Raw genomic sequence first — 15,470 nt, 5'->3', positions numbered from 1 at the left:
TTATTTATAAACTAAATGATGAAGTTACTACACCTTAAAAAATTCTTCATGCCTCAGAACAGGTAACAACAGCCTCACACGTGTTCCTGCTGCACAGAAAAGTTGAGCTAACACAACTCAGCCAGTTCCTGCTGAAGTGTTATTGGCAGGATAGATAACTCTGGGGAGAGCATCTTCACTGGGCAGCTGCTCCTGCAATTTAAAGCTTTACTTTGAGCTGTGTAACACACTGCAGGCCAGAGCTGGCTCTGGAGCAGGCTGTGGCCTGTGCCCCTGTCCTGCAGAGCTCACGGCCCTACAGGGGCGCTGTGCTGTAACTCATGGGCTGTGTGTGTGCTCAGACTTCATGGGCACTGTCAAACCTCAAGATGACAGCTGAGAATAAGAATTGCACATTGTGCAATGGGTTGCCTAATTCCTAGAACTTGCCACTTCCCTAACAATGGAAATGACTAACTGGAATGTGCTGTCTGACCTGGTGAGGAGGCTTTGATGCCTCCTTCTAACCTCTCTCTAACCTCCTCTGCATAACCTGGATACTTCCCCCTACCCAGTTGCATGGCCTAATCACCTTCTGTGGGTCATCAACACCTTTCAGGCTCAAACAGAACTGATGGATCACAACACTGGTGTGAGAGCTCTACAAATCTGTTTCTCAACAATTGGAGACATCCTCAGGCATTGACAGTTCCTCTTCTCAAGTCAAGTTGCTTGGAACAATTTGCTGGAAGCATGCAGCTTGCAGTTTCTAATGGACAGTTAACATAGAGCTATTGTAAGGAGACTGAGTACATTCTTGTACCATTTTAGAAATTAAGCTTCTTGGATTAATTATTTTAGCATTTCTTCCAGACTTGAAAATAATATCCCCAAGATACTTTATTTCTGGATACTGCAGCTTGTTTAAACTGGTAATTGTGGCTGCTCAAGGATAATCTGGATTATAAAAAAAAACACATCAGACTTTCCCCAGTTTGGTTGTAGAAGTCCCTAAAGACTCTATGCTAACTGTCCAGGAAGGAATTCTCTACAAAAACAATAAGTGAAGGCTCCTGTTGTATGACTGAGTGAGTGTAGCTGGTACCTGATGCTGCTGTTGTTCCAGTCTGACGGACGCGCGTTTCCTCTCCGTTGTCCATAGGTGCTCCCAGTAGGTTCTGACCTCCCGGCTGGCACTCCATCCAGTGAGCAGCTGCCTCCTTTGCCAGGACCTTCACTAACTCAGGTGCTACACAACTTGGCAGATTCTATCTGCTTCTTTTCCCTTCAGAGAGCATGTTTCAATTAAACCCTCCGTTGCATGTTATTAATGTTCTTGGTTTTCTTCTCTTTTGACTGAGTAACCCCTTTTGTGTAGCAGTCGCCTGAGTGGCTTCAGCACTGGGTGTGAGTGACCTGGTCTAGTGGAAGGTGTCCCTGCCCATGGCAGGGCATTGGAACTGGATGGTTTTTAAAGTCCCTTCCATCCCAAACCATTCTGTGGTTATCGCCCAGTGCCTAATCAGGCTTAGGGGTTTTAGTGTGTTAATCTGAACTTGAAATATTTAAACAAAAACTGCAATGCAGTGGAGTGTGTACATAAAACTTGAACCTGTTTTCTTCTTGAAAAGAGTATAGTAGCAAAATAATATGAAAAAATATATATTGTCTTGAAATCTTTATAAAAATGTAAAATTGCCTTTGTGGGTTCCTCATGAGGTTTTGGGGTTTAGTTGTTTCTTTTGATGATTGCTGTTTTGTTTTGTGTTGGTTTGGTTCTGTTTCTTTTAGTTTAGTTTATTTTGTGATTATTACTGCATTCTGATTTCACTAGGCTTTAAGATTTTCAAAAGGTATTTGAAGCTCTTTATCATAAACACGACTTGAAATGCAGCAGTTAAGGCTTCCCCAGCTTAGCTTCTGTCCTTGTATACAATAGTTAGCTGGGATATTTTCTGTGTAAGTGGTGGTGCCAAGCAATAGAACAAGAGGCAATGGGCAGAAACTGCTGCACAGAAGCTCCACTTAAACATGAGGAAGAACTTTGCTGTGCAGGTGACCAAGCACTGGAACAGTTTGTCCAGAGAGCTGGAGTCTCCTTTTTTGGAGGTAGCCAGGAACCAGCTGGATGCAATCCTGTGCCCTGGGCTGGCCCTGCTTGAGCAGGGAGGCGGGAGCAGGTGACCCACTGTGATCCCTTCCAGCCTGACCCAGTGTGTGATTTTGTGTGGTTTGTACAACTAAGGCACGTGGCATCTGAAATTGGAAGAAAAAGGCTTATTCAACTAAAATATTTTCTAAAAGCGGCTCATTTTCACATCTTGATCTTAGAGCCATGTCATATTCCTGCCCTGTGACTAGCAAGGAAATGGGCATCTTCTTTCTCCAAACTGATCAAGAAAAAACTGCTTTTTTCTCCCCAACTTCAGAGGCAGAAGCTGGTTTATCTTTTTTAGTCAGTTCTTTCTGAAGCATGGTTTTACTGAAGAGAAGACTACAATAACTTGGTGATAATTGTTACCTGCACTGTTCCCATGGTCAGGTATCAGATGGATCAGGAGACAGCTAGTTAAAATCAGTCATGTGGAGTTCATAGTCCTTTTCATTGCTGGAAACTCAGTATATTAGTAGTATTTTCCCCTAAGCTCAAAAGCACTTGTAGCCACTTCTATGACTCAAGCACAGTACTACTGCAAAAGGCTGCTTCCTGTTTGTCATAGGTATTTCTGGCAGGATCTGTAGCATGGAAGAGTCACAAATATAGATCCTTGCTTTTTGTCCTTTGCAAACAACTTACTGAATTTCACTTCTCATTTGAACTCAGAAGGATTGTCTAAGAGTGAAACAAAATTGGAGGAAAACAACTGAATCAAATCTAATTGACTGTTGAGAGCATTTGCTGCTGTCACATAATACTATCTGGAAAATTACTGGCTTGTCTTAAAGTAGACAGGCTTGCCTTCTGGGCTGCTTCTGTCACTAGTAGGTGATTACACAATTTTTCCCCTTTCCTTAGTAGCACACTTGTAATTTGCAGGCAGAATACACGTCATCTCAAGACCAGTTTTGAACAGTCTGTTCTATACTCTTAAATACCTGTTCTATTTATTCCTTAATTGCTTTTTAAAGTGTATTTAGATTAATCTCTCGAGCTTCATTTAGGTCCCCTTGTTCCATAAGGAAATCTTTATTTCCTGATCATTCTGGTAGCCATTTGTTTACTTGGAGCAAATATCTTCTTGAGAGCATAAGTGATGAGAATTTTTTAGTGTTTCAGGTGACATATCCCCTCTGTTTTACAGTGTTGGATTAAATTACCTCACTTGTCACTAAGCAGTTGGATTTCTGAATGGAGCCATACAAGTCTGCATCTTCTGCTTTTTTATTTTTTTTTGTATAATGGAATTGATACAGGCTTTATTGTTCCTAGGGTTTTTGGTTCTGTTTTGAAATCCACATGTCAGGAAGAATGTTATGTTATCCTGGCAACTTTTTGAAAGCATCTTTATGCTATTATGTACCTCTGACTTTCAGTGGAAAGTAGTATTATTTTTATGTTGTCATGATCCCCACTTCAATTTTAAGAACAGATACAGCTTTTCCTTTTGTACTTGGAAAGATTAATAATGTTCAAGTTTGGATGAAAATTTCTGTTCTGTAGAGTCAGAATTGCAGCTTAATGGTATCTGACAATACGTTCTTCTTTCAATGTATCTTATGGGCATGGCCCTCATTTAGTCATTTTGAGACTTTGGGACTTTTTATCTCAAGATATTTTTAGGTAAAATATTCTTCTCTTCCTTTCTCCAATCCAATTGGCCAAGTTTGAAAAACATCTTGTATTCTAACTGAAACAGCTGAAATCTAAGTAATAAGCTTACTTTTGAGAGATTCTACCCCTCTCCATCCTTTTCAAGTCAATCCATCTATATAGCCTCTCTGAGGGAACTTGAGGGTTTTTTCTTGGTTCATTGGTTTTGAGTGGTATTGTAGAGGGTTTTTTTTAGTTTTTTCTAAGCTTCAGTTAATTTTCATGTTCTGTTGTTTTTAAACAAGTATATTGCATGAGTTGTTTCTAGTCTTACCATGCTATACATGTTAAATCTAAATATGTAGGAAGGATTAATTATTAAATATGGAAGCTGTACTGAGTGCTTTAAATTTTAGTATTGAATATGTCCCTTTCTCAGCAATGCTTTTGTTTTTCCTGAGCTGGGACACTGTTTTACTCTTTTCTTTCTCAGTCCCAACAGCCACTGGAAGATCTGGATGCTCAGCTGAGAAGAACCCTTAGTCCAGAGACCGTGCCAGTGACATCTGCTCCTGCCTGTGTATGTTTGCAATGTTGGCAGTTTAGTAGTCTTGGAAAACCTCAGTGTTTTTCCAAAGTCATTCTCTTAGGTCACTGCCTTTAATATCACTACACCACTATTTAGATTTTTAAAAATAAAAATTCAGAGTCATCTTCCAGTTTGTAGGACTGAGTCAACCAAAATCGGGAAAGTCTGTGTATTGCAATAGATGATGTAATTTCCTGAGGCTGTTTTTTGGTATTAGTTGTTATTCCAACTTTTCTGGTGATGTCACAAAACTAGAAATGGATGTGACAGTGGAATAAAGGGAAAGAGAACTAAAAAGCAATATGTGATATGTCAGTCTTAATCTGGGAGGGCTGTTTCAACTGTGGATCTGACATTTTAAAAGCCTCTGTTAAAGAGCTTTGGATACTGAGTGAAGACAATGACTGACAATACAAATGCTGTTTATGCATTATTTCTGCACAGGCCAAGGGGTGCTCTGCTCACAGCCTCAGGCTTATAAGGCCTGTAAAATCTCTTGTCTTGCATTTCTCTTTTCATGTATCATACTTTGTTGGAAGCAAAAAAATTATGTAATATGCAGTATGTTGGATTTGTTGGCATTCAATGAAACTGCAAAGTATTTTAATTTATTTTGTTTTCCTCCTTGAACCTGCAGTCTGTGCCCTCAGTGGCATCAACAGTGGTTACTGGGCCGGTGTCCACAGCAACACAGAGTCTGAAGGATGGTAAGACAGCCATGATTACTTTAGGTGATTTCTCAGCATGGAGATGGAAATCAAAATGGAGCAGAGTAACCACTTGGAAGGTTATAGCCTTTTCTACTCAGTCATGGAATGGCAGCTCCTTGAGGGCATTTATTAGTTTTTAGTAGGCAGACTGAAATTTTCCCCTGTAGGCCATGAGGAGGGGGAGTGATAGATACTTGTGTATTGTAGTGACTCATTTAGGATTTAAAGCTGTCCAAAATGCTCAATTAAGGGTCACAAAGAATCTCCACTCTGCTGCTGTGGTACAGCATCAGGACTTGAAGGAACTGTTTTCTGTCATGTGTTATGTTCCTGGCAGCAGCAGTTGGACCCATTTTGTGTCATTACACTGTGTTCTACATGTAGGATACCTCTCCCTTACCCTAAGGGTGTTTCATTTGTTTCAACAGAGAAGCCAAGGTTAAACTAGTAAAAATTTAAGAAAGGTAGTAAGAAACCCAGACTTTTTTCTTCTTTAGAAAAACTGAAGGTTGGCTGGATGATCACCAGTTAGAGTCTGGATGATCAATGAATTTCAAATCTGTATGGATTGAATTACTGAGGGGGAATCCAAACACTTGAAAAATAATCTGAGATTTTCCTATCATTATTCATCTATTTGTTTTAATTTTTGAAATACTCTATTTTTAAAAGAAGCTGTTAATAGGGCGCTAAAATTTTTTCTTGAGCTGTCTAGTAAACACTGTTTAACATGTGTGGGCTTCTGAAGTTGAATAACAAACCTTCAGAAGCCAATAAAACTGTGAAGGAACATAAATTATATACTCTAATTTTGGGACATTGGTGAACTATAATGTAGAATGCATTAGTCTGCTATAGAATTAGTTGGGTTTTCTCTTTTAAATTTGGAAGGTAAAGGTAAACACACTGGGAAGTTGCTTAATAAACAGAGCAAGCTGTCTAATAGAACTGATTTAAAAATAGAATGTTATTTCTCAGCTTTGTAACTTTATACTGCCAGTTCACAGAGCAACAAAATTAGGAGCTGACACCTGAAAGTCCAACTTGGAGAGCTTCAGAGAGACTACTTTGAGTAAATGTGGTTTATAGCATTTCTTCAGCTTGCCCCTTTTTGGTGCATAAGTTGTCCCCAGTGTTGTGAAATTTAGGTAGTCACTCTGGGTATTGAATCAAAATAAGTTTATCTTTCATAAAACTCTGTTTTTATTAGTTGTCTGTTTCACATCTCTGAAATGAGTGTGCTTTTTTTTGTTGCCTAAAAGCGTAGTTTTGCCAAATACACTGTGCAGGGAAGCTTTGTAGAAAAATGCTTTGACTTAACAATAATTAACATTTTAATATGGTGCTTTGAGTCTAGAAGCCTCTTTGGAGTTAACAGCTACTTAAATTTGAAGTACATAAAAAGAAATAGTTGGAGTCGAAATTATTTGTTGCTCATTGTTGTTTTAATCCCATTTTCCTTTTCCTCAGCTTTGGCAGCAGGTGATGGAGAGAGCAGTGCTGCGGGGGCTGCAGGAGGAGCCAGTGTGCTGAAGATGGGGCGGTTTCAGGTACCAGCTGCTAAACTCACTGGCTCTTGGTGCAGCCTCTTTGGGTGTTCCTGGCAGTGCCAGCTCAGTGTGCCATGTGCAGCACTTGGCTGTCCCTGTAGAGATTGGGAAAGCAGGTCTGCAGGTGCTGCTTGCATTCAGGGCAGAGATTGCACAGTCTGTGCAGGCCTGGAGTTGTGAACATGGGGTTTCATCAGCTGTTGGCCTTGGTCTTTAATGTTGGGCTGCTCTTTCACTAACAGTGCTGGGGTGTTCACTGTATTCTGTCCTGCTGGTGAAGGAGGCACCATCTGAGGCTGCTGTTCCTTGGAGTTAATCCTCCAGATTTCAAGAAGTGCTGCTTTGTGTGGCAGTGTTTTGCCTGGTGGGAAGCAGTGGCTTGCTTTGTGGCATACCTAGGAAATGAGTTATTTTCCCCTCTCAGATGCATCTCACCATTAAGGGAAATAAAAGCAGCACGTTAAGGAAAAACTAAGGAAGTCTGCATGATTGTATTTCTATTATAGGTCTCGGTGGCAGTGGATGATGTGCTAAAAGAGGGTGACAAACCTGACACGAAGCCAGTGCAATTTGAAACCACCTCCAGTGATTCTTCAAGCCTTTCTGGCAGTAGCCCAGAGAGCACGCTGGTGAAGCAGGCTGGGAAGAGCGGGGCTGTGGCTGCCACCCCCTTGGATGTGGTGGATGGCGTTCCTGGGGCCGCTCCCGCGCTGGCAGACGCTGCTCAGGCCACCAAGGTTGGGCGCTTCCAGGTGACCACGGCCACGGATCAAGTGGGGCGCTTCTCTGTGTCCAAGGCTCGGGATGAGGTCAGCTGTGCTGAGAAAGAGCCAGTAACTCTCCCTCTCTCTGTGGGCTTGGAACAAGTCGCTTCTTCAGCTGCAGCTCCGAAGAAAGAGTTGGAGTCGAGGCAGTCCCCGCAAATGAATGGTCCATCCTCTGATCCCGAGGTCGCTTTCCTCAGTGGCATGGCTAAGGATTTGGATGATGGCTCAGGGAGCCCAGACTCTGTCCAGCACCTGGGATCAAAGATCAGCCTCCCTGTTCAGAGCCTTAGCAACTCCTTCAACTCCTCCTACATGAGCAGTGACAATGAGTCGGATATTGAAGATGAAGACTTGAAGTTGGAACTCCGTCGGTTGCGGGAGAAGTAAGGGTGGTTTTTCTTTGGGTGGTTGTAATGGTTGCATGGAAGTAAGGCTTTTCCTTTGGGTGGCTGTGTATGGAATAGATGTAACAGCATTAATATGAATTTCACCTGTACTTCCCTTACCCTTTGCTAAGTGTCAGGAGCCATTGTCAGCATTTATGTGGGAAGCAAGGTTCTTTAGTGGGAAAGCAGCATACAGTTATAACAAAAGAACCCTCTTGTTTGTTGGGCTGCATTTTCTACCCTGTAACCTTTTTGTATGTAGATTGCCAGCTGTACTATGGATAAGACTGTAGATCTAAGAAAGATTTGCATATCACTGGAGTGAGTGGGAAAAACCTAGTGTTATTTGAAAATGACACACAAGTCTCTGCATTTCTGGCATTTCTAATAGTTCTTTTCCTGAAGAGACCTTGTTGGCTCAGAAGAATTTAGAAGTGAAGCAATGTGACCTACTAATTTGTTTATACTGAAAGTTGAACTATTTTTTAGGGTAGCTGGCAGTTTTAAATCCTGTGTCTGCAACTGCTCTGAAACAAATTGTAAGGCAATACCAGTGTAGCAGTCTCCAAGGCCATATGTTTGAGAAAATGAGTAATCTAGCTATTCCTGTAGCATCTGAATGCTTTTTTTGTACTTCTGTTTATTCTGGTTTTGTGATTGTAATGTTGGGAACTTAGTTTTGGAATTCTAGCCAGGGCTAGAGTACACTGGAAAATGGCAAGTGTTCTGTGGTTATTATTTAGTGGAAAAGATTTATTTACTTCTTTCTTAAATATTTGAGAGTTTGACCAAAGAAGCAGCTCAGGCTTGACTGGAGGGGAGGAATTGTTTGCATCTATGTGTATACATAGAATTCTTGTAAATCCCACTGTTTTGTAACTTGTTAGGCACCTTAAAGAGATCCAGGAGCTGCAGAGCCGCCAGAAGCAGGAGATTGAGTCACTCTATGTGAAGCTGGGCAAGGCTCCACCTGCAGTCATTATTCCCCCAGCTGCACCCCTGTCAGGAAGGAGGAGACGACCGACGAAAGGAAAAGGCAGCAAGTCCAGTCGGAGCAGCTCCCAGGGACATAAAAGCCCACAGCTATCAGGTGAGGCTTCCTTCAATATTGTTAGCAGATAAAATAGAGCAAGTACCATCTCTCATTCTTAGAGCTGTGTCTCTCTTTTCTTTTGAGTTGTGTGTGTGTCTGTGTGTGTGCCAGTTCCTCCCTGAATTTCTTTTATCATTTTTGAAATTACGTTTGCTGTTTGATAGTCTTGCTTGGGACTTTTTCAGTCCACTGAAAGAGCAGTTTTAAAGTTGTGGTTTGTGTTTTTTTCATATTAGTCATTGGGCTCTGACTAGGAAGAAAAGTGTAAATTTACAGTATGGCAGCAAAGTTTGTTTTTAAAGATAAACTGTACTTGTTCCCTCCTGAAACTGGTTTTGCAGAATGGGTCTGATCTCTTTAGTCATCTGCAGAGAATTTTTTTTCTAATTTAGTACCACTTAAGCATGATATTATTGGTGTCCTTACACTGCAGCAACTCCCAGTGGATGTGAGTTAATACAGTTGTGTTTTTTCATGGAATTGAAGATTTGTTGTACTTACAAATGGAGAATCAGTTTCAATTGTCAAGGCTTCCTTTCTTACTAAGACCATTTTTCTGATAAACAGAACAGAGGGCTAGTTCTGTTTACTGATTGGGAGATGTGGGTGACAGATACTCTCTGGGTAATGGGAGATTCTCCAGTCCTGTAGCAGGAGCAGTGTTGGAGGGCCAGCAGTGCCAGCAGAAATATTTGATGCTGCTTCTTGCGTATTCACTGTGGTAATTCCATGTCATGCTGAGATTTCTGTATCCACTCACCCTGGCTGCTCATTTCTGTTTTGCTGTGTGATAGAGAAGCTCTGTGAGCACATAAACCGCAACAGAGTTGCCTTAAAACTGAGGGATTTTTCTGGTCTTACTGCTTTCTCAGGAACTGGAATAGTTCTCTCCCCCTGCCTCTCCTCCTCTTGCCTGGATTGTCATGCTTGATCAGGTTCAAAAATATATGCAAACCAAAACTTTTTGCCTTCCTTTTTCCTCTAGGCAACCTGTCAGCTCAAAGTGCACCATCAGTCCTGCCCCCTCAGCAGACCCTTCATCCTGCTGGCAGTGTGCCAGAGACTGGGCAGAACCATTTGTTACAGCCCCTGAAACCTTCACCTTCCAGTGAAAATCTCTACTCTGCCTTCACCAGTGATGGTGCCCTCTCGGTACCGAGCCTCTCGGCGCCAGGCCAAGGTAAGACTCCAATTGCAATTAGTGTCATTAGCAGTGGAAATTAACTGTAGGCTTTATGACACTTGATTTTTAATTCCTGGAGTGAAGTGGCTCTGGGGTCCCCAGCTTGTGTTGGGGGCTGATAAAAGGATGTTGTTGGCAAGTTTGTAGCTACTCCCTCAGGTGAAGTGTGAGGTGGTTGAAGGTCTGAAAGCCCAAGGACAGCACAAGGGGGTGCAGTGGGGTGATGGCAGCAGCCAATTCTGCTGACCTGGGAAAGGTGTTGGCTCAGAGGAAAAGAGACCAGTGAGACTGGGGGGTTGGAAATCAGACCAAGGAAGGGGCAGGACAGGCTTGAAGTTAACAGATAACTGAAATGATTGGAAGTTTCCAAAGACTCAGAGTCATAGTCCTTTTAGACTTCCTAGCTGGTTTGGCTGTTGCTGTCAATGGAGTTTTTAACAGTTAAAGGTAAAAAAAAGGCTCATTTTCCATTATCCTGGAAAGAAGAGTCAGTGTAGGAGGGTGAAATGGTGGGAGTAGTAAATTGGTCATGTAGTCAGGTTTCTCAGGTAGTGGGTAGCTTGTTATTAGTATGTTATCAAATAATTTCTCAGGCACAGCTCTGATTTATTCAGTAAAGGAGGGCTTTTTTTTCTTGTCATTACGGGATGATTCCTTTACTTATCTGAACTTAGCTGTTGTAGTTTTTTTTCCCCTCTGCACATCTTTTTGAAAAGCTTTGCCATAGACAGTTTGAATACATCAATTCTAGTGTGTGTTCTTGCTGAAACTGAAGAAGTGCATACAGAAAACGGAAACAGACTTTAAGAATTTTCTATAGAGGTTTTTATTAGGAGCTGTTTCAGGCATTTTGGAGCTACTTGAATCATCTCCCTGCATCCAGGGTTGTGCAGTACCATTTAAAAATTGGGTACTTTTGCCAGGATTTGGCTTTCCTTTAGATTGCAAGTTTAGAGTTGGGTTATGTCCTGGAGAGTAGCAGTGCAACCCTGGCCTCGTGTCTGGAGGTGCTGGAGGGAGTCTCTTCACTCCGTATATTGTCTCTGTACTCCTTGGTCTGCACTTGGAGACTTATTCTTGTGTGTCGTGATTGCATTTCATCCTTCCAACTTCAAGTTGCTAACATCTTGTAGTGGTGTTGTGTCTCCTCTCCTCTCCTTTCTCTGTTCTCCCTGTTCTTGTTTTCTCACAGGCTGTGCGAAGTTTAACTGTGCATCTGAGAGAGTGACCTTCAAGCCTGGTGGCAGGAGGACCCGATTTCTGAGTACGCCCTGCTTGGCTCTTTGTGTGTAACACCTTTACTCCTTCCTTGTCTGGATTTTGTTTTGTCTTTTTGGTTTTTGTTTCTGCTGCTTGGATCTGTTTCATGCAGCCCATCCTCATCTGTCACCTTGTATTCCCTCCCATCCCATGGCTCAGCTCAGCTGCTCTTAGCACACCTTTGGAAGTTTGGGTTCTCATGTTTGGTGTTCTCTGCTGTTAAACTCACTCTAGCAAGCACTGATTTTCTCTAAACCTTGAGAGGAAATTTTCAGGACAGGTCAATGACATGACACAAATTGAGGAGATTTAGCAAGGCCCATTGGTAATTTTACTTCAGCATATATTAGATGACGTGAGACTTGTAGGGGGATAATCTTTGTAGTGGAAGATGGAGGAAGATTTGTTTTCCAGGTTATCCCTTAGCTGGACACTTGAGCAGTGGTGGGGGGAGTGCTGCCCTCCCTGGCAATGTGCTTGCAGCACAAGTTGGATGTGTGTCCCCAGAGCTGGTGGCAGTGCAGAGCTTTGATGCCACCTGTAGGCAGCTTGCAGTGATGGCTTGTGTTCATTACCAGATGGCTGGCTAAAGATCCAAGTGTTAGAGGGGTTTTAAAATAATTAGAGAATTCCAGGCAAACTCAAAAGAACCTTACCTACTAATGGGCTCAGGTTTAGAAGTTTTTCCTGTGAGTTGGAGATAAATTAAATGTAAAACAAGTATCACTAAAGGTGGGTAAATAGACATTTCCAGACATCCTGTCAGCCCTCACAAGCTAGCTTGCAGCTCTTTTCAGAATCCTCTCATTTGTACTTACATTAGGCCAGACTTACAAGAGAGCCTCAAACTTCTGATGTGGCTGAAATAACAATATGCTTGAGCCAAGGCTGCTGGTGTGATGCTTTTTATTGGGGGTGCTGCAATATCTCCTATGCTGGACCCTTTAAGTGTCTGACCTTTGTTTCCCACCTTCTGGAATGACTCGGTGTGAGGAAGTTTGGGGTGCTGTCAGGAGCCCCTGGCTGCTGCACTGCATGGCAGTACCACACATCTGCATCCTGTGTCTGGCTGTGCTTGGCAGGGCTGTGTGGGAGCTGGGCCTGCCCTTCTGCAGAGACAGCTGCAATGAACAGCCCCATCCTCTGAGAAAGGAAAGGGAAAACCTCTTCCTGGCTGTTCAGGTTTGCACTAACTAACCCACTGCACTGAGTTTGGGATCTAAGCACTGAAATGATTTAATTTTTCAAATTTAGCAACTTTAAATCTTTTTGCTGTGTATATTAATGTGCAAATGTGCACTGACATCTGCACTATCCACATTTAACGTTCATTTCTTGGAAGAAGTTAAATTCTTATCAAAGCAACTTAAAATTGTTAGTCTGGCCTGTCCTTTTTTGGGGGAAGGGAATATAAAGAACAGCCAGTTTGTTCCTAGAATGGACATTGAACTGAATAAATGAGAGTATAATTTACTTCCAAGCCTAAGTTTGCTGTAAATTGGCTCTCATCTGGCTGTAAGAGTCCTTTGGCATGTGTGTCTCATGCTTCTGGGACTGATGCTAAGGGAACCAGATTCCTTTTGAAAAGGGTGTTGTAGCTGTCCTGTAAAAGCAGGTAGTACTTGGCATGGCTCAGCTTGGCCTGGCCTGGCTGGCTGCAGGCTGCTTGCTTCCTGGAGCCCTGTCCTTGGAGTGCTGTTGCTGCTGTGGAGAGTGGCAGCTGGAGAAGACACTGGCTTGGAATCAGTGCTGTTGAGGAAACAGTGCAGTGATTGATGCTTTTAACTGTGCAGCTGGAGAAACAGAGTGGTACAGCTTGGCAGGGAATGCCTGAACTGTTTTCACACATCTGAGAAAAGAGGGTGACAAACTAAAAGCACTTGACCTATCAAATAAATCTGTTGCTGGTTGAAATTTGATAGTTGTGAAATGCTTCCTACGTCCTGGCAAAAATTGAGTATGTCCTTGCTTTTCCTTCTGTGATAACAGCCACAGTTGTGACTGTTTGTTTGATAACAGTTGTGACCTCAGTGTCTCCTGACATTCTTCACAGTGGTTTGGGAATTATGAAGAATAAATGTGGGAGGCTGGGCCTCTTCTCTTTGTGATTAGACTGTCAGACGAGTCTTTGGGTTTGTCTGGAATGTCCCAGTAGTGACTGTTAAAGCCCTGCTGTGCTGTGTCCTCTGTTTCTCACCAAGCTTTTTGTAATGTTTCCTGATACTAAACATTTCTCACTGTTTCTCTTATCTTTAACAAATTACTCTCTCTTTGTGCTTCAGGGAAGATGGTGAAAAAAGTCTGTCCTTGCAACCAGCTCTGTAGTAATTATCTTATTTCTGTTATCTCCAATTCCTGATTGTAAATCTATTCATCAGCTTTTCCTGGTCACTGAAGCCTTATGTCCCTGACTCTGTCTCCAGCACAGCATCTGTCTGTCTGTGTTATGCCCTCTAATGTGTGCTCTGTCCTTAGAATATTGGCTAGGCTGGTGCTGCCCTTGCAGCCAGGTGGAGGCAGAAGAGCCTCCCCTTCCCTGTGGAGCTCTGCTCTCCCTGGTGACAGTGACATCAGGGTCAGTTGCTCATTGTAACCTGCTGGAGCTGTACTCAGAGCAGCTGCTGGGTTTGGGAATTGATGGGGCTGATCACCTCAGTGATGGATCCAATTGCAGACATTCCTCCAGTGTTTTAAAAGCCTCAGAGAAAGCCATCAGAGATCTCCAGTGTGTCTCCCAAAGCAAGAGATGTTCAGAAAAGCCTGTGTGTGCACATGTCATTTAAGACTGTTTTAAAGGTGTCATTTGACTGTGGTTTATGGGGGGGAAAAATCCAAGAGCAGAATGAAGGCATTATAGGTAGTGGGCTGGAGAGAGAGAGCCTGTTTGACTTGAGATGCCTCATGTCAGAGCAGAACTGGGGATGGCTGCTGTGACCGAGCAGGAATGTGGGGGTTGTTTCCATGAATGCCACAATTGAAGCACTTGCTTTTCAGCCTCTTCTGGATGGCAGTTTCTGCAGGCACTGAGTGTGTCAGAGCTCAAATGTACAATTCCTGACAAGTCAGGTTTAAATGGACCTTAGGTGAGAGCTCTGCTGGAGGCCGTTGTGCCTTTGACCTGAGACTGGAGCTCTCTGACAAGGCCACTTTGGGAGACAAAGCTCTGGTAGCCTTTGTCACCCTGAACCAATCTAGTTCTTTGGATAACTCTTGAATTCCCTTAAGGGATCTTTCATCTCTTCAGCTGAATAATGCCTTGATTGACTCACCCCCTTCTGTAAGCTGAGGAAATTCTGGTGTAGTCCAGGATCCAGAGTGCTTAGTGATTGAAGTGGAAATGTGAAATGGCACAAGTGGATGCTGGCCATCCTGAAGAGGATGAGAGCAAGTGTGTCAATTCCTGCATGCACCTCATGGTGGAATGTGGTTATTACTGGTTTTGGCAGTGTTCCCCCTCCCACAAGTAACCTCTTCCTTGCTTTTGCCTCATTTGTATTTAACTTTACCTTTCACATCATTGTTCTTATCAAATGATTGTATCCAGAGCCCTTCCCACACGATGCATGCCTGAGGTTATTTCACAGCACTTTCCTTGCAGCACCCAGTGTGTCCCTGCTCCTCTCACTCCCTGCTCAGGGAGCCTTTCTCCTCCCTTGCCCTGTGTTCTTGCATGTCTGCCCCCACTAACAGCTCCTGTGGGCCCCAGCCCAGGAGCCACTTCCATGCTTGAGCTGGAGCTGGTGGGATCAGTGTCTTCCCCTCCTCAGCACTACTAGAGGCAGTAACACTTTATTTGTCCTGCATAGTAAGTATGTCACCTTCCTAATCCACTCCTCAGTACGAAACATTCCTGCAGGGCTTTGGAACCAGTTCTTTCTTTGATACAGTGGTGGCAAGGAATGTGGCTGATGGCCAGGGAAAGTGGGACAGATGAAGGAACTGCCAGGCAAGAGACAGGGATTCTGTCATTGGGCCTTTGCAGTAGAGATGTGATGCTCACTGCTGGCATTTCTGTGATCCCCCTCAATGGCTTCCCTTCAGAAATGCCTGCCATAAACTCAGGTGTTCATGGATTTCCCAGGTGCAGTCTCCTCAGGGAGCATGTAGAAATATTTGAGGAACTTGAGCAATAGGTGAGGATGAGTGCAAGCAGTGCTGTCTTTAGCCCTGCTGATGCTGATTTTGTTGCTGGGTCTGCTGTA

The 15,470-nt window shown here is 43.1% G+C and overlaps 1 protein-coding gene across 11 annotated transcripts in view; it reads left to right on the top strand.

Moving 5' to 3' along the window:
- Positions 1 to 15,470, top strand: part of WNK1 (WNK lysine deficient protein kinase 1) — a 98,508-nt gene that overhangs the window by 78,661 nt on the left and 4,377 nt on the right. For 6 of the 11 annotated variants that reach the window (XM_014264076.3, XM_074538917.1, XM_074538918.1 and 3 more), the window contains 9 exons: positions 1,142 to 1,225; positions 4,224 to 4,310; positions 4,957 to 5,026; positions 6,500 to 6,579; positions 7,086 to 7,729; positions 8,620 to 8,822; positions 9,811 to 10,005; positions 11,201 to 11,293; positions 13,551 to 13,592. In XM_014264076.3, the coding sequence (XP_014119551.2) occupies positions 1,142 to 1,225; positions 4,224 to 4,310; positions 4,957 to 5,026; positions 6,500 to 6,579; positions 7,086 to 7,729; positions 8,620 to 8,822; positions 9,811 to 10,005; positions 11,201 to 11,293; positions 13,551 to 13,592 (1,498 nt within the window). The remainder of the gene's footprint in view (positions 1 to 1,141; positions 1,226 to 4,223; positions 4,311 to 4,956; positions 5,027 to 6,499; positions 6,580 to 7,085; positions 7,730 to 8,619; positions 8,823 to 9,810; positions 10,006 to 11,200; positions 11,294 to 13,550; positions 13,593 to 15,470) is intronic. The other 5 variants (XM_026790891.2, XM_074538914.1, XM_074538913.1 and 2 more) reach the window with 5 other exon arrangements.

The sequence above is a fragment of the Zonotrichia albicollis genome, chromosome 4 (genome assembly GCF_047830755.1).
Source record: "Zonotrichia albicollis isolate bZonAlb1 chromosome 4, bZonAlb1.hap1, whole genome shotgun sequence".
NCBI lineage: Eukaryota > Metazoa > Chordata > Aves > Passeriformes > Passerellidae > Zonotrichia > Zonotrichia albicollis.
The sequence above is the reverse complement of the archived record's forward strand: the minus strand, read 5'-3'. Positions and strand labels throughout refer to the sequence as shown.